This window comes from Ovis canadensis, chromosome 19 (assembly GCF_042477335.2).
Source record: "Ovis canadensis isolate MfBH-ARS-UI-01 breed Bighorn chromosome 19, ARS-UI_OviCan_v2, whole genome shotgun sequence".
Taxonomy (NCBI): Eukaryota; Metazoa; Chordata; class Mammalia; order Artiodactyla; family Bovidae; genus Ovis; species Ovis canadensis.
Window position 1 is genome coordinate 25,544,783 of NC_091263.1, and position 18,904 is coordinate 25,563,686.

Consider the following 18,904-nt stretch of genomic DNA (forward strand, 5'->3'; position numbering starts at 1 on the left):
GAGCATCTTCTCATGGGCTTGTTGGCCTTTTGTCTGTCTTCTCTGAAGAAATGTCTGTTCAGGTCCTTTGCTTATTGTTTAAATTGGGTTGTTTTTTTGTTGAGTTCTTCTCATGGCTTTTTGCACGTATGCCATCTTATCAGGAAAGGCCTATCCCAGGTCCAGTCTGTCCTCCCTGGTTTAGACTCTGCCCCCTCCATGAAGCCTGTTTCCGTGATGGTGTTGTCAAGAATAAGCCGAGCATCTTTGTGTCATCAGAAGTTCAGTGTTATGTTGTTATCTTATGTGCATGACTTGTTTTGTGCGTATATGTCCTTTTTAAGGGGAACCACTTGGGGATAGAGACCAAGTTTTCGACCCTTTTCACTCTCAGCTCTAGGAGAAGGTCTCTCTAAGGAGTGGCTTCTGAAAGTGTGTTTGAATAATGTAAAGAAAGTGAAAGTGTTAGTCGCTCAATCATGTCTGACTCTTTGCCACCACATGGACTGTAGCCTGCCAGGCTCTTCTGACTTGGAATTCTCCAGGTGGGAATACTGGAGTGAGTAGCCACTCCCTTCTCCAGAGGATATTCCAGACCCAGAGATTAAACCCAGGTCTCCTGCATTGCAGGCAGATTCTTTACCATCTGAGCCACCAGGGAAGGCCTAATGTAGGGACTGAGGGTCAGTACTAAAGCAATTAGAAACCAAATCAATGGCCATCTCTTTTTGGTGGCTGACTCTAAGCAGTTGATGGATGCATGAGACAAAGGCTGTAAAATGCCCCTTGGAAATAACAGGTGACATTAGGAGACAAGCAGGGCTGACCCAGTCCATATTTTTGTTTTGAAGGTTTCATATCCATTTGCTTTTTCTTTCATGTCTTATTTCTGCCTGTCAAAACGTGCTGGGAGGCAAGTGTTTATTTTAAAATTAAGTACAGGAAGATATGTTTTATTCAATCACATTTTGAGAACTCTGTAGTTGTCTGGGGGTGTCAGCCTCACACCTATATCCCCAGAAGCATAATACTGGAATCCAAGGTTGGGTTTGACGTGGGAGAGGTGGAATAGCTCTTTTTGAAAGTAGCATCTGATGCTGATTTCAAAGTAAAGAACAGGTAGAGAGTTTGAAAGCTGCAATGGAGAGTTAAATCTTGATAATGAATGGCATTTTCTGGTCCACAGACCCACCAGCCAGCTCTGGCAAGATCCAGGATGTTGGGCTTGTCTGGCAGGCTGCCCTTAGCTCAGTGCCTGCCGGTCTCGCATCCACCACCTTGTGGTTCCTTCCATCACCCCTGGGAAGAAGTGATAACACACATGAACACAGCATCGGGATTAGGGGCCCCTTCCCCTTGTGCTTTCACCCCACACTCCCAGTGTGCAGCTGACAGGTTAAGAAATAGGGGGAAAAGTCACTTCTGGTAATAACTACCCAACAAACCCAGCATGGGCACTGAGCTGTCTCTTCGACCTGGGAGCGCAGCTCACAGTGTTCAAGTCTGACATTTCTGTTTTTCAGCAGAGTCTGCAAGGCTCAGGCAACAACCAAAGACAGCAACTAGCTGACTTCTGGGAGGAAGCGGTGTTCTCCAGCTCTGTCTCTTGGCTCTTTCCTTTCCAAGAGTCAGCGCTGTTGCTGTCTTTCTATTCACCACTTCTCATCTTGGCCATTTTTTCAAAGCCCCAGGTTATACTTTGCGTTGACTTCTGTTGCTTTGTTTCCTGATTTTTTTTTTTAAGTAAACTTTTTGTTGAGCTGTAACATCCATGCAGAAAAATGCCCCAACTTGCCTTTTGCCAGATCTCTTAATTCCATCTGTGGCCAGGAGGCCTTTCCCCACAGCCTTTGCTTTTAGCTCGGCGAGTTTCTTCTGCTTCTCCTTGAATGTCTTCCTCTTCCATCTCCTCGGCTCGCTTCTTAAGCTGCTTCAAGGGCTTCTTCTTGCCACCTTCACGGCCCGACGTGGCTCCTGCCGCCCCTTCCCCAGCTGTATATATATTGATGAATTTTTAGGAGGTGAACATTCTTAGAATGACTTTCCCAGAACCCCAGAAGTCACCTTCCCTGGGCCTCCCAGGCCACCCCCTCCCCCGTTTGAAGGGGAGCTGCTTTGGGGGGCGGGATCTATGGTATCAGGGCCCTGATCTCCTGTACCGCGTGTTCTCAGTGGCTGACGGCCTGTCTGCTCCTGACTGTGCTGGGTAGACCTGAGGCCTGGGAAAAGCTCTGATCATCTGTGCATGGTGAGGGTGGGTAGGGTAGGGGGAGAGCCATCTGGGGGGGCCCCAGTACCTGCCCCCCTAATCCAGGAAGGACACTGTCATACCACAAAAAGGCCTTCAAAATAAATGGCTTCTTTATTTCCTTCTTACTCTTTTGGTAGCAAAAACAACCCTTGTAACTTGAAATATGTCAGATGCTAAGATGTGGGGTGGTCCTAGACCTTTCCCCCTTTTGTTGTAATTTTCTGGAATCTGAGTTGGAGTGAGTCTTGCTGTTTCCAGAGGGTGCTCTCTTTTTCCTGTTGGAGGTCCCTGTCTCCTCCCTGCTCCCCCAACCCTTCCTCTCTCACAGCAGAACTCATTTGGAAAGATTGATAGAAATTTTAATGCTTTGGAGACAGTCCCTAGGAATTTTTCTTAATGTTGGAGTCAGATTGACATGTGTGTATGTAGAAGGATAATCAGGGCTAAACAGTCTTTTCTTTCTGTAATTTATGTTCAGAGATACTTTTCCTTGTTTTCTTACATGCAAACTGCCTTTGACACTTTGATCTCTGACCTCACAGAATGCCTTAATTTTAGTTTAGTTTGCTGTGAATGCAATCTTTGGCTCTTCTAGGAATTCCCCAAGATCACTCCTTAAATAGTTTATGACACTTAAAAAAAGGCAACAAGCTGGACATTAAATACAGAAGGTCCATCCTCATAAGAGTCAGTGTTGCACCATGACAAACAGCCGCCTCCCTTTACAGTCCCTCTAACCCATAAATACAGTAAAAACATGGGAAGCCCTAGGGCTTTGCCAAATCCATAAACTAAAAGATAATTGATTTACCAGCTAATTGGATGGTAAGTGATTCAAGTTTGGAAGCTATCAGAATGTAGTTGGAAATAAAAATAAAAACTTAGTGGAATGGGGTGATTATCCACTGAATGATAGCTTTGTTTAGCTTCTTAATTGACATGATTTTAGTCTGTCGAAATGTGCTAGAAGCACAGAACAGCACCGAACTGGGGGGATGGAGGTGGTTTGCAGTATAAGGAGTAATGAGATTGTTTTTCACATTCACTGTCGTAGGGCAAGAGGCAGAGTGTGGGCAAGCTGAGATTTCCTGCTGCTCTGAGTTCCCTTGCTTTCTCATGGATAGGGAGTGGCCTTGTCGGTGGCCCTTGGGTGGTTTGCTTGGAGGGATAAAGATCAGAGAGGTTGGCAGGCAGTGAATTTTTTCATCAAGTGACTTCAGGGATACCCAGGCCCTGGAGAGCCCCACTCCCTTCATCCAGTGGCCTTATCATCCCGTTCAATCTCAGAGAGGTCGTTTCTGGGGTCCTAAGACTTTTGGGGAGGCTGTAAGGACAATAGCTACCTGACCTGCCGCAAAGGGTGGGTTTTGATGGCTCCTTAGGTGGGAATTGGGAGTTATAAGTTGGAGATGTTTTCGAGTGAGATAAGGAGGATTCTGAAATCTGGATTTCCATGTTGTTTGCAGCCCTTACCAGCTCTGGAACTTAAGCAAAACACTGTCTAAAACCCAGGGTTCCCATATAGAAAATGGGAATTCTAAGACATCTTCCCACCTTCCAGGGTTGCAGAAGAGGTCAGATGTGGGCCATGTAAATTCTGAACGTTGCTTGCCTGTGTGCCCAGTCGTGGCTGACTCTTTGCTATCCCGTGGACTGTAGCCTGCCAGGCAACTCTGTCCATGGGATTTTCTAGGCAAGAATACTGGAGTGGCTCGCCATTTCCTACTCCACGGGAGTGGGTTGCCATTTACTTCCCCACCCAAGGATCAAACCCAGGTCTCCTGTATCTCCTACATTGGCAGGTGGATTCTCTACCACTCTGCCACCTGGGAAAATCAAATGCTGAATGTTACAGCCTATAGAAACAGTGTGTTTGATACGAACAAGTAAGTTAAAAACTGATTACTTTAAGATGCAGTATTTTAAGAAAATGCATCTGTTGGCTAGAGTGTAGCAACCTGATAACCGTACTGAGTGTGAATGTCCACAAGCAATGGGGAGGGCTGGGCAGAGTAAACAACTCTGCAGGAAGCAGTCTGGCTCCTCACCAGCCTTGCGGGTGCATCTGAATGTGAGGCTGGGTGTGTCCAGGGCTGGTGGGAATGGATGTGCCTCTGTATTCTCGCTTCTGGCTCCCAGAACTGTCTTCCCTCCTGGCGTCTCCTGGCACGTGCGACCCGTGCTGGGAGACTGCCCTCCAGAGATGACCAGAGGGTCGGTCTCAGCTCCTCACCCGTGCCAAGCTCTTAACCATCTCAGGACCGCTTCCAGCTGCTCCCTCACTTTCTTCAGGTCTCTGCTCAGATGTCACCTATTTGGGCGGGGCTCAGGCCACTTGGCCCAAGGGACCATCCTGGTGAGATGGAAATGCTCTCTGTCTTGCTAAGGGTTTGATTACAGGAATGTAGGTGTTTGTCAGAACTCATTAGATGACTTTGACAAACACATACACTTGAGATCTCACTTGAGATTTTTGCATTTTTCTGTATGTAAATTTACTTCAAAAGACCGTCAACATTTACTTCTGATTAATGATATAAAACAGTCACACATCAGCAGTTTCTTATGGTTCAGCCAAATTCTTTGCCCTGAACCTGACAAGGAACTTCTGAAGGTGCTCCAGAGATCAGTGGCCTCAGCTCACTCGGGAGCTTGTTTAAAATGCAGATTCTCAGGGCCCTGCAGATTGGCCAAGCTAGCTCTCGGGGTGGGGCCTAGTGCTGTGTGATTTAGTGAGACTTCCAGGTGACTCCGAAGGGCCTCGAGTTTGATGGAGGCCAGCGACTGCTCCAGTGGGCAGGCAGGTGGTGCCGTGAAGGGCAGTGTCTGTTGTGGGCAGAGCAGCACCCCTTGTCTCTAGCTTTTTCTCAGCATGTCCTTTGGGCCTCAGCCCCATTAGCTCCGCCTCCGCTTCTCCCCTCTCCACTGCCCCCATCCTGGTCCAGGCAGCAGCATCTCTCACCTGGATATTCACCTCCACCCTCGCCTACCTGCAGTCTCCACTCGGCAGCCCAGTTATCTTTCCAAACTGTGAGTTAGACCACACCACTCACCTGTGTGAGACCCTCCACTGGCACATCCGCTAAAGTCACAGTCATCCTGAGGTCTGCAGGAGCCCCGGCGCCTGCCCCTGTCCTCTCTCTGACCTTAGCTTCCCCCAGAGCCGCCCCACAGGCCGCCTTTCTTTCTCTTGACCCTCCAAGCCTTCTTCTCCACTGCCCCTGATATTCCCTGTGTGCCCAGGGTGTTAGGCTCTTTCTCATCCTTTGGGCCGCCCCTGGCCTCCAGGTGAAAACCGTCCTCCCTGCTCCTAGATCCTTAGCCCATCACCCCGTGTCCTTTCTCCCGAGCACTTGTTATGCTCCTCGTTTGTTTATATGTTTATTGATTGTCTGCCGCCTCCCAGGGGCACCCCCGACCGAGCTCCCACAGTCTGCTGATGCCCAGCACGGCGCAGGGGCTGGGTGGGAGAGAACGTGGCTTCCTAGCCTCTGTGTGCCGCTCTCCTCCCACAGATCTGCCTGGTACTGCTGGGCTCTGCTTTGTGACCTCCTGGCCTGACTGTCCTGCTCTGAACCTCTCTCTGTCCCATAGGCCTGTGCCCACCGCTGGAAGAACATCTACTATGAAACAGACCACATCCTGCCCCACGGCTTCTGTTACATCATCCCATCCAACCTCCAGGCCAAAGGCAGGACGCTGATCCCTTGCTATGAAGGTGAGTGCCAGTTGATCCTCCCTTGCTCCCAACCCATGTCACACCTCAGACAACCCCCACCGATTTCCACCAACCAAACACTCCCCGCTGCTTTCCACACTCCAACAGGAGGGCTGCATTGTGTCCCTGGGTGGCCCTTTGGTGTCTGAGGATCAGGTAATGAGAACGGTGGGAAGGGACAGCATTTCCAGGCCTTGCCCAGCCTTGCCCATCTGTGCCACAGAGCCCATGGTACTCCCCAAGCTTTATGAAGTCTCAGACTGAAATTCACCAGCCTCTCGGTTTCCTGACACTGCCAGATGCGGTGCAGCCTTGGGAAACTTGCTTTCCCTCTCTGGGCCTGTTTCCTTCCCCTGAAAATTCAGAGGTTGGCTCAAATGGTCTCCACAGTCCCGTGCAGCTCCCAAATGGTCATAAGACTCCTGAGATAGCTCCTGGCCACACCCGTGGACAGATGTCCTGAGACAGAGGGAAGAGAAGGCCCAGGGTTCAGTCACTCTGTGACATCTCAAGTCTGGTTTTCCTTCTCATCCAGTCCACGCACCCTGGCAGATGCCGGCAAGTTGGGTGCACCCTCAGCGTGGTCTTGAGAGCTCCTCACCAAGGGGCACTTAGAGTCTGGGAAGGAAAATGTTTTCTCAGCCTCCCTGCTTAGAAGCTTCTAATGCCTGGGCTTGGGACCACTGAACAGCATGACTTAGCTCAGTTGAATTTGGGCTTTAAGGATTCAGTGTCACTTACTGCAGTTTTATAACTTGTGCTCTCAGGGTTTTCTTAGCTTAATTTTAAGTGAGCTAAGTGCTTGGCTGTTTATATTTTAATTCCCTCCCTAATTTATTTGTTTGGACAGAAATCTCCGCTAGCCCGTGGCCACATTTCCCCTGGGCTTCCCTGGCTTTTCCCACGTTTCCAATTTTGTGGCCTTTGAAGAGGGGCCCTGGGAAAGGCCGGGTCCCTACAGGAGGCATGGACCCTCTGCTCCATGAGGGGGACCCTTTCTTTGATCCCACATGAGCACCTGATCAGCTCTGGCAGGAACATGCCAGGCAGCTGAACTCTGGCCCTGTTTATCTCAGAACTGCCACAGTCATAAGGGAAACCTCACCTGAAAAATGGATGATGATATGATCAGTCAAGAGGGGGAGGGATAGGTCAGATAATAGATAAGGGGCCAGGACTGTGTCAGCTTGTTGCTAACTGGGTACCTCGTAAGTTTGGTAGGACTGATGCAGGTGGTGGGGATTGAACTCAGCTAGTTATGCAATAGAACCAGGACTCTGGTTTTCCCAGAAGGTATGTTGTGAAATAGGGCCACGTTGCCACCCCTGGTGACTCCTCTGTACACCCCCACGGGTGTCAGAAAGCAGGAGGAGAGCCCTTAGGTGAGAGAGCTGGGGTTGCACGTCCATGTATACATGTAGCTGCCGTGGCTCACTCTTTCAAAGCATCTGTTATCTGGCAGTTGGGGTGGGTGAGTCAATAGTAGAATGTGGTTGGCCTGGGCGCTTTTATATATTCTCTCATTTCATGCAAACTTGGTATCTTTCTTCATTTGGGTTAGTTGCTTTTGAAAGTTATTCCAGAACACCAGTGGGGAGCAGGAAAGAGAGAAAGGGGAAAGCAGCACATGTGTGGATGTTCCTCATGAGTTACCAGCCTGGGCCACTGGGATGCAATCTCAGGGCCAGTGCAGGACACACGCTTCCTAATTTCCCTGCCTGAGGGAGGAGGAGCTGGGTCTGTATCCACTGGGCATCCTGCCCTGCCATGTATGTGGGCAGAGAGAGTCCCCTGGCAGAGCGATGAGGGTGCTGGCTGGCAGGTGGAAGTCAGGCCGTGTCACAGAAGTGTTGAGGGGACCTGGGGGGCTCCCGTGAGTGTTGCCTTTCTCCTGGTACAGGTGAGGATGTGTTTAATTGCCAAAGGTCACTCAAACAGCAAATGGTGCATAGAGCTGGGTTTTGAGTTTTGCATCTGTCTGACCTCAGCAAATCATTTTGTCTCCCATAGGCTGGAGTGGGGGGATTTCTCTTTGTGTTTTGGTGTTTCTGGTTTAAATGAGCTTTAAATGGGAGCCAGTCATTAACCCTCTCAAAAGAAGAGAGGGTGACTGAACTGCCCCAAGGGTCCAGTCACCAGGAGAGAGGAACGTGAATGTTCTGGGTGTCAGTGTTCTCAAGAGCACCTGCCTGTCTCCTTTGCTGGAGGCTCTGGGCTGACCTTGGCAGGAGTGTGAAAGCCTGTGTGAGCCAAGGAGTGCGGGACGGGGCCAGGTGGCAGGGTGTCACGTCTGCTGCACGTGTCCATCATTCGCAAAAGAGTGTGAGCTCCAAGCCCAGGCCTAAAGAGGCCTCATGTATTTCCTGGGTACCTCGTAAGTTTGGTAGGACTGATGCAGGTGGTGGGGATTGAACTCAGCTAGTTATGCAATAGAACCAGGACTCTGGTTTTCCCAGAAGGTATGTTGTGAAATCGCCTTGAACGTGTTCTCCATAGCTCACATAGCTCCCAGAGGGGAGACATGTGTAACAGACTGAACCCCAGACATGCGGCCAGAGGCCAGCCAGGTAATCCAACCCCTAGCAGGCCTGTAGATGTGCTTGTGAGAAATAAATGCTTGTCATCGTTTGTAAGGAGATTTCCTGGTTTTTACACGACGAGAGTTGACTGGCACAGCCTCGTCTCAGGAACCCACATTCTTTGTGCAACAATGGAGTGATGGGCTCCAGCCTCCAGAGTCACTCTTTTCTGTGGTTGATCCTTGACTTAATGACAACCCTGGAATCAGCAAGGGAAGTAGCAAAGTGGTCATGCCCTCTGCCCAAGCTTCCTTCCCCCACACACATCAGGATCCTGAGTCTTTCAGTGCCCAGAGAGGGCAGTGTGGGGTGGGACAAGGTGGGGGCCACTGGGGTGTAAGCAGCCCCTTAGAACCGTGGGGGACTGAACAGAACGTCTCTGTAGTTCTTGGTCCTGTAAGAGGTGAGGGGTGGCAGATGCTCAGATTTCTCTTGAAGAGGGACTGGCAGGTGGGGCGTTGCAGGCCACATTTAGGGCCCTTGCCTGTGCTCCAGCTTTGGGATCTCCATCTCCCTGTTTTGTGGTCTAAACTTAAGGCAACCAATTTTCTCTTAATGTGGAAAGACTCAAGTACCGTGGCTGTCTATTCCAGGTAGGGGATCGTGTGGTGGTGAAGCGCAAGGGAAGTATTTTGGAGTTTGACAGAACCTTTCGGGTGTCACCCAGCCTGGCCTCTCTGTCTTTACTGATGCCCAGAGATGTGGGGTGACTTGCTCAGGCCCAGTTTTAATTACATGCTGCACAATGAGGAGGCCAAGTAGTGTGGTGGCCAAGAGCACAAGGCTCTGGGCCCAGAGCCCCTGTCCTGGCTCTGCCACTCACGAATGCCGTGGCTTCAGATGTGTGGCGGCCTCTTATGCTTAACCTACCTCATGAGGCTGTGGAGAGGATTAAGTTAAAGCTTACAAGTTCTTGGGGCAATGGCTGGCATATGCAGATTAGGCAGACAGGAGGGTAGGTAGATAGACAGTAAGTACTACAGTTGACCCTCTGCACCCAGGGCCATGAGGGGCCAGCTTACTGTCATTTTATAGAAGGGACTTGAGCACCTTCTCATTGTGGTATCTGCATGGGTTCTGGAACCAATCCCTTACGAATACTGAGGGAAGATTGTATGTGCTAAGCACATATATGCTAATATAACATATGTGGAAAGACGGATAACTGAAGCTGAAACTCCAGTACTTTGGCCACCTGATGTGAAGAGCCAACTCATTGGAAAAGACCCTGATGCTGGGAAAGATAGAGGGCAGAGGAGAAGGGGGAAACAGAGGATGAGATGGTTGGATGGCATTACTCATTCATGGACATGAGTTTGAGCAAACTCTGGGAGGTAGTGCAGGACAGGAAAGCCTGGCCCGCTGCAGGGTTGCAGAGTCGGACATGACTGAATGACTGAACGACAGCTACGACAGTTTGCTCATATGCTATCAGCCAAGCAAGCGTTTGTTAATTACCGTAGGAGGACTAGTTTTTCTACCAGGGATAGAGTCCGCGCAGTTTTATTAAGTACTGAATACCTTTTATGCCCTGTACTAAGTACCTGATGGATAAAACCCAAGAAGCTCCCCATCTATAGGGGAAAACAGAGTTGAACATGATGTCTCCAAAGTGACAGAGCTGAGTGAGGAGAGAATTGTATGCCCGTGTAGATGGCTGGGGACCTCTCCAAGGGCCCAGGCTGCATCCACGTTCGAGGTTGCATTAAGGCAGGATTATTTCATTTTGCAACTAAAAAGAGACCTGCCTAGAGTTGGCAGCCTGTTGGGGCCCATGGAAAAGAGGAATGGTGGGTGCTGGGCAGGGCAGGAAGCGTGGAAACCCCAAGGGTGGGGCTGGCTATGGCCCCATCTCCCAGGCTTCTGCCTCTGTGGCCTCACACTCTAGCTGGACGCTCGATGGGAATGGACGCGGTAATGCCTCCATTGCATTCACTTCTGAGGGTTATTGTGAGAAGCCCCTGCAAAAATGCAGGTGGAAGTGTTCAGGAAGACTGCACACTGTTCTCTAATCATGGCCTGACTGTGGGTCTCGGTGAGGGTTAGCCATGTTCTCTCCAGAAGGTCAGAAGGTTGATTTAATTTGGAGAGCCTCTAAGAATGTGGGCACCTGTCTACAGTGTCTCAAACATTTTAATTCTTAAAAAGTCGGTCTTTGGTTTGGCACAAATTTGTTTTTCTCCTGGCTCTTCAGGTGCTTCCTGTTTCTCATTGGGTGGGGAAATGCTATCAGAATATTCTGTTTGGAACCAGGAAATGTAGGGAGAATTGGAAACAAAAATGAATTTAGGACTCAAAAAAAGTGGATGGAGCGTACCCCTAAGTCAAACCGTTCATTTGGTATGAGAACATCATTACTACCATATGAGGTTTGATTTTATCAACACGTATGAGAAAATGAGAAGTTTAGTGGGATGACAGACGGGGACAACTCTTTGTAAATTAAAGGGCACACACTAAAACATTTGTTAGTGTTAACTGAGTCATGGGATTTTAGTACTCCCCAGAGTGAAGTCAGTGCATTGATAAAATCAAGTGCAGGGATTTCTTTCATCCTTTGCCCTCGAGTCCACGGAGGCAAGAAGCCAGAGCTTGGCAGGAGAGGTCTGCAAACAAGTCATCATTTCATTCTCACAAATATGAAATAATCTGGGAGCAGCTCACCCAGATTAACAAAACATATTCCAAATCAAACACTGATGAATGCAGTTGGGTACCACTGTATATTAGATCTAATTTCAGAATCTGACTTTACCACTCACTCATTCCTACGATTGAACCCATAGCTCCTACTTTCTGATTGGGTGACTTTGGGTAGACTGCCCCCCGCCCCCAACCCCGAACCTCAGTGTCCTCCTCTGTAAGATGGAGAGATTGATCCCTATTACTAACACACACACACACACATAAGAGGTATTTGGGATTTCCCTGGCAGTCCAGTGGTTAGAACTCTGTTTCTCTGTGGTTATCTGTTCTGGGAACCAAGATCCCACAAGCTGCACAGTGTGGCCAAAAAAAGAGAGAGATATTTGAAGTATATAATGTGCCTAACAAGGCTATGGTTTTTCCAGTAGTCATGTATGGATGTGAGAGTTGGACTATAAAGAAAGCTGAGCACTGAAGAATTGATGCTTTTGAACTGTGGTGTTGGAGAAGGCTCTTGAGAGTCCCTTGGACTGCAAGGAGTTCCAACCAGTCCATCCTAAAGGAGATCAGTCCTGGGTGTTCATTGGAAGGGCTGATGGATGTTGAAGCTGAAACTCCAATATTTTGGCAATCTGATGTGAAGAGCTGACTCATTTGAAAAGACCCTGATGTTGGGAAAGATTGAAGGCAGGAGGAGAAGGGGATGACAGAGGATGAGATGGTTAGATGGCATCACTGACTCAATGGACATGAGTTTGGGTAAACTCTGGGAGTTGGTGATGGACAGGGAGGCCTGGCGTGCTGCAGTTCGTGGGGTTGCAAAGGGTCGGACTTGACTGAGCAACTGAACTGAACACAGTTTTTAGCTCAGAGTGAGCATTCAGTAAAAGGGAATTTTCTAATTAACTTTTTAAGTACTATTTTTGTGTCCTTTAGTCTTTACAGAAGATGTCCAATGATCCTGCTTTAATGAATAATGGAGGGTAGAAAGCTGGGTATTGCTAAAAAGATTTTAAGATTCCTTGAAAATATTATATTTTTAAAAATATCTTTGAAAAAACTATTTGCACAATTTATTTTCTTGGTAAGTGCTCCTCTTTTATGTAGAGGATCTAAAATTTAAATTATGCCATATTTAAATGTTCTCAAGTTTGGAATGGTTGGGGTCTTAATCTGTCCAATTTTACTGTCCCTTAAAATGGTCCCATGGATTCCCAAGATTTCTGTACCATTTTCTTTGTTATCAGGGGGTGGCCAGGCCTTTAATTCCTAATTTCTTTTGCATCTTTCATGACAGAGATCATTTCTAGAGAAGGAAATAAATAGATCCCCTATTTATATGCGAAGATTCTTCTAATGTTGTGGCCTGTGGCTCCACAGGGGATACAAATCAATCAAAGTCCATTTACAAATGAAAAGCAATTGAGGTTCTGTTTTGTTGTGTTTTTGTTTTGAGGAGAACCATAAAAGGCTAAGTTAATCCATTTTAAAATTCAAGAACAAGACCCATAAATTTTTATTAAATAAAGAGCTCTACATTTACATGGGATTTTATGATTTCCAAAGAGCTTTCATAAGCATTATCTCATTTAAGTAAATACAGCAAATTAAAAAAAGCACATGCAGTTCCATATTATGGGCCGTTAATGCAGAGAAGGCCTCTGCGAGGGGAAACTGGAGGGTGACCAGAGGGGACAGCTAGAGCCAGACGAGGAGGCCAGGTCTCATGCAGTGACTCTTGGGCTCAAGGAGCCCCATCAAGCTTTTCCTTTGGTGTGAAGAATTCTTATTTTGGGCACAAAAATATTCTACACTTCAAACATGTTTCCATACAGTATGTGGAATTGTTGACCACTTAAACTGTCATCTAACAGTTTCCTTATAGATATTCAAATGTTACGAATCTCCTCTTCTAAAATTGCTTATCTATGTGATGGATATCTTCAGCTTTATTCCTTTTAGAGACACTGACAGATTGAGAGTTACCAAATATTTTTCAAGCAGGCGCTTTCTGGGTTGGTACTTAACATTTATGATTTTATTGGATAATCACATCATAGGGGAATAACTATTCTTATGTCCATTGTATAGACAAGAAAACTGAGGCTTTTCAGTTTCTTCCCTTAAAGATTACTGCAAAATATTGAGTATAGTTCCTTGTTATATAGTAGGTCCTTGTTGCTTATCTATTTTATGTGTAGTATATGTATATACATATGTATGTATAGTAAGTAGTGTGTATGTGTTAATACTAAACTCCTGATTTATGCTTCCCCCTTCCCCTTTGGTAGCTATAGTTTGTTTTCTATGACTGTAAGTCTATTTCTGTATTTCTGTTTTGTGCGTGCTTAGTTGCTTCAGTTCAGTTCAGTTGCTCAGTTGTGTCCAACTCTTTGCGACCCCATGGACTTCCCTGTCCCGGAGTTTACCCAAACTCAAGTCCATTGAGTTGGTGATGCCATCCAACTGTCTCATCCTCTGTCATACCCTTCTCCTAACACCTTCAATCTTTCCCAGCATCAGGGTCTTTTCAAATGAGTCAGCTCCTCGCATCAGGTGGCCAAAGTATTGGCGTTTCAGCTGCAACATCAGTCTTTCCAATGAATATTTAGGACTGATCTCCTTTAGGATGGACCGGTTGGATCTCCTTGCAGTCCAAGGGACTCTCAAGAGTCTTCTCCAATACCACAGTTCAAAAACATCAGTTTTTCGGCTCTCAGCTTTCTTTATAGTCCAGCTCTCACATCCATATATGACTACTGGAAAAACCATAGCTTTGATTAGATGGACCTTTGTTGGCAAAGTAACGTCTCTGCTTTTGAATATGCTGCCTAGGTTGGTCATAACTTTTCTTCCAAGGAGCAAGCATCTTTTAATTTCATGGCTGCAATCACCATCTGCAGTGATTTTGGAGCCTCCCCCAAATAAAGTCTGTCATTATTTCCATTGTTTCCCCATCTATTTGCCATGAAGTAATGGGACCAGATGCCATGATCTTAGTTTTCTGAATGTTGAGTTTTAAGCTAAGTTTTTCACTCTCCTCTTTCAATTTCATCAAGAGACTCTTTAGTTCTTCGCTTTCTGCCATAAGGGTGGTATCATCTGCATATCTGAGGTTATTGATATTTCTCCTGGCAATCTTGATTCCAGCTTGTGCTTCATCCAGTCCAGCATTTCTCATGATGTACTCTATATGTAAGTTAAATAAGCAGGGTGACAATAATACAGCCTTGACATACTCCTTTTCCTATTTGGAACCAGTCTGTTGTTCCATGTCCGGTTTTAACTGTCGCTTCTTGACCTGAGTACAGATTTCTCAGGAGGCAGGTCCGGTGATCTGTTATTCCTATCACTTTAAGAATTTTCCACAGTTTATTGTGATCCACACAGTCAAAGGCTTTAGCATAGTCAATAAAGTAGAAGTAGATGTTTTTCTGGAACTCTGTTGCTTTTTTGATGATCCAAAGGATGTTGGCAATTTGATCACTGGTTCCTCTGCCTTTTCTAAATCCAGCTTGAACATCAGGGAGTTCACGGTTCACGTACTATTGAAGCCTGGCTTGGAGAATTTTGAGCATTCCTTTGCTAGCGTGTGAGATGAGTGCAATTGTGCAGTGGTTTGAGCATTCTTTGGCATTGCCTTTCTTTGGGTTTGGAATGAAAACTGACCTTTTCCAGTCCTGTGGCCACTGCTGAGTTTTCTAGATTCGCTGACATATTGAGTGTAGTACTTTTCACAGCATCATCTTTCAGGATTTGAAATAGCTCAACTGGAATTCCATCACCTCCACTAGCTTTGTTTGTAGTGATGCTTTCTAAGGCCCACTTGACTTCACATTCCAGGATGTCTGGCTCTAGGTGAGTGATCACACCATCATGATTATCTGGGTCATGAAGATCTTTTTTGTATAGTTCTTCTGTGTATTCTTGCTACCTCTTCTTAATATCTTCTGCTTCTGTTAGGTTCATACCAGTTCTGTCCTTTGTTGTGCTCATCTTTGCATGAAATGTTCCCTTGGTATCTCTAATTTTCTTGAAGAGATCTCTAGTCTTTCCCATTCTATTGTTTTCCTCTATTTCTTTGCATTAATCACTGAGGAAGGCTTTCTTATCTCTCCTTTCTATTCTTTGGAACTCTGCATTTAGATGGATCTATCTTTCCTGTTCTCCTTTGCCTTTCGATTCTCTTCTTTTCACAGCTATTTATAAGGCCTCTTCAGGCAAACATTTTGCCTTTTTGCATTTCTTTTTCTTGGTCTTGATCACTGCTTTGTAGAATATCATGAACCTCTGTCCATAGTTTTTCAGGCACCCTGTCTATCAGATCTAATGCCTTGAATCTATGTGTCACTTTCACTGTATAATCGTAAGGGATTTGATTTAGGTCATACCTGAATGTCCTAATGGTTTTCCCTACTTTCTTCAATTTAAGTTTGAATTTGGCAATAAGGAGTTGATGATCTGAGCCACAGTCACCTCCTGGTCTTGTTTTTGCTGACTGTATAGAGCTTCTCCATCTTTGGCTGCAAAGAATATAATCAATCTGATTTCAGTATTGACCATCTGGTGATGTCTTAGTCATGCCCAACTCTCTGCGACCCTATGGACTGTATGGGTCCTGCTAGGCTTCTCTGTGTGTATATGGCCTGCTAGGCTTCTCTGACCATGGCATTTTTCAAGCAAGAATACTGGGGTGGGTTGCATTTTTGTCCTCCAGGGGATCTTCCCCACCCAGGAATCAAACCTGTGTCTCCTGCATCTCCTTCATTGCAGGTGGATTCTTTACCCACTGAGCCGTTGGGAAGCCCCATTTCTGTTTTGTATATAAGTTCATTTGTATAATCAAATTGTTTTATTATCATTTGGTTAGTATTCACTCAGAAATTGAGCAAAAATTTAGACATGAAGAGTGGAAAGCAGTTTTTTCAATCTGGTATTTTATTTCATGGCTTGGCTAAGAAACTATGGAAAGATAGCTTTTAAACTGATATGTTAAAAGACTGACAGAATGTGGTCCACTGGAGAAGGGAATGACAAACCACTTCAGTATTCTTACCTTGAGAAACCCATGAACATTATGAAAAGGCAAAATGATAGGATCCTGAAAGAGGAACTCCCCAGGTCAGTAGGTGCCCAATATGCTACTGGAGGTCAGTGGAGAAATAACTCCAGAAAGAATGAAGGGATGAAGCCAAAACAAAAACAATGCCCAGTTGTGGATGTGACTGCTGATCGCAGCAAGATCCGATGCTGTAAGAGCAGTATTGCATAGGAACCTGGAATGTCAGGTCCATGAATCAAGGCAAATTGGAAGTGGTCCAACAAGAGACGGCAAGAGTGAACATTGACATGCTAGGAATCAGCAAGCTAAAATGGACTGGAATGGGTGAATTTAACTCAGATGACCATTATATCTACTACTGTGGGCAGGAATCCCTCAGAAGAAATGGAGTAGCCATCATGGTCAACAAAAGAGTCTGAAATGCAGTATTTGGATGCAATCTCAAAAATGACAGAATGATCTCTGTTCATCTCCAAGGCAAACCATTCAATATCACAGTTATCCAAGTCTATGCCCCAACCAGTAATGCTGAAGAAGCTGAAGTTGAACGGTTTTATGAAGACCTACAAGACCTTTTAGAACTAACACCCAAAAAAGATGTCCTTTTCATTATAGGGGACTGAAATACAAAAGTAGGAAGTCAAGAAACACCTGGAGTAACAGGCAAATTTGGCCTTGGAATGCGGAATGAAGCAGGGCAAAGACTAATAGAGTTTTGCCAATAAAATGCACTGGTCATAGCAAACACCCTCTTCCAACAACACAAGAGAAGACTCTACACATGGACATCACCAGATGGTCAACACCGAAATCAGATTGATTATATTCTTTGCAGCCAAAGATGGAGAAGCTGTATACAGTCAACAAAAACAAGACCAGGAGCTGACTGTGGCTCCGATCATGAACTCCTTATTACCAAATTCAGACTCAAATTGAAGAAAGTAGGGAAAACCGCTAGACCATTCAGGTATGACCTAAATCAAATCCCTTATGATTATACAGTGGAAGTGAGAAATAGATGTAAGGGCCTAGATCTGATAGATAGAGTGCCTGATGAACTATGGAATGAGGTTCGTGACATTGTACAGGAGACAGGGATCAAGACCATCCCCATGGAGAAGAAATGCAAAAAAGCAAAATGGCTGTCTGGGGAGGCCTTACAAATAGCTGTGAAAAGAAGAGAGGTGAAAAGCAAAGGAGAAAAGGAATGATATAAGCATCTGAATGCAGAGTTCCAGAGAATAGCAAGAAGAGATAAGAAAGCCTTCTTTAGCGATCAGTGCAAAGAAATAGAGGAAAAGGACAGAATGGGAAAGACTAGAGATCTCTTCAAGAAAATTAGAGATACCAAGGGAACATTTCATGCAAAGATGAGCTTGATAAAGGACAGAAATGGTCTGGACCTAACAGAAGCAGAAGATATTAAGAAGAGGTGGCAAGAATACACAGAAGAACTATACAAAAAAGATCTTCAAGACCAAGATAATCACGATGGTGTGATCACTCACCTAGAGCCAGACATCCTGGAATGTGAAGTCAAGTGGGCCTTAGAAAGCATCACTACGAACAAAGCTAGTGGAGGTGATGGAATTCCAGTTGAGCTGTTTCAAATCCTGAAAGATGATGCTGTGAAAGTGCTGCACTCAATATGCCAGCAAATTTGGAAACCTTAGCAGTGGCCACAGGACTGGAAAAGGTCAGTTTTTATTCCAATTCCAAAGAAAGGCAATGCCAAAGAATGCTCAAACTACCGCACAGTTGCACTCATCTCACACACTAGCAAAGGAATGCTCAAAATTCTCCAAGCCAGGCTTCAGCAATACGTGAACCGTGAACTCCCTGATGTTCAAGCTGGATTTAGAAAAGGCAGAGGAACCAGAGATCAAATTGCCAACATCTGCTGGATCATGGAAAAAGCAAGAGAGTTCCAGAAAAACATCTATTTCTGCTTTATTGATTATGCCAAAGCCTTTGACTGTGTGGATCACAATAAACTGTGGAAAATTCTGAAAGAGATGGGAATATCAGACCCCCTGACCTGCCTCTTGAGAAACCTATATGCAGGTCAGGAAGCAGCAGTTAGAACCGGACATGGAACAACAGACTGGTTCCAAATAGGAAAAGGAGTAAGTCAAGGCTATATATTGTCACCCTGCTTATTTAACTTCTATGCAGAGTACATCATGAGAAACACTGGACTGGAAGAAACACAAGCTGGAATCAAGATTGCCAGGAGAAATATCAATAACCTCAGATATGCAGATGACACCACCCTTATGGCAGAAAGTGAAGAGGAACTAAAAAGCCTCTTGATGAAAGTGAAAGAGGAGAGTGAACAAGTTGGCCTAAAGCTCAACATTCAGGAAACGAAGATCATGGCATCCGGTCCCATCACTTCATGGCAAATAGATGGGGAAACAGTGGAAACAGTGTCAGACTTTATTTTTGGGGGCTGTAAAATCACTGCAGATGGTGACTGCAGCCATGAAATTAAAAGATGCTTACTCCTTGGAACAAAAGTTATGACCAACCTAGATAGCATATTCAAAAGCAGAGACATTACTTTGCCAACAAAGGTCCATCTAGTCAAGGCTATGGTTTTTCCTGTGGTCGTGTATGGATGTGAGAGTTGGACTGTGAAGAAGGCTGAGCGCCGAAGAATTGATGCT

At 45.8% G+C, this 18,904-nt stretch overlaps 1 protein-coding gene across 1 annotated transcript in view; it reads left to right on the forward strand.

Moving 5' to 3' along the window:
- Positions 1-18,904, forward strand: part of ITGA9 (integrin subunit alpha 9) — a 368,409-nt gene that overhangs the window by 25,661 nt on the left and 323,844 nt on the right. The window contains exon 4 of the mRNA XM_069561451.1: positions 5,825-5,948. Coding sequence (XP_069417552.1) covers positions 5,825-5,948 — 124 coding nt within the window. The remainder of the gene's footprint in view (positions 1-5,824; positions 5,949-18,904) is intronic.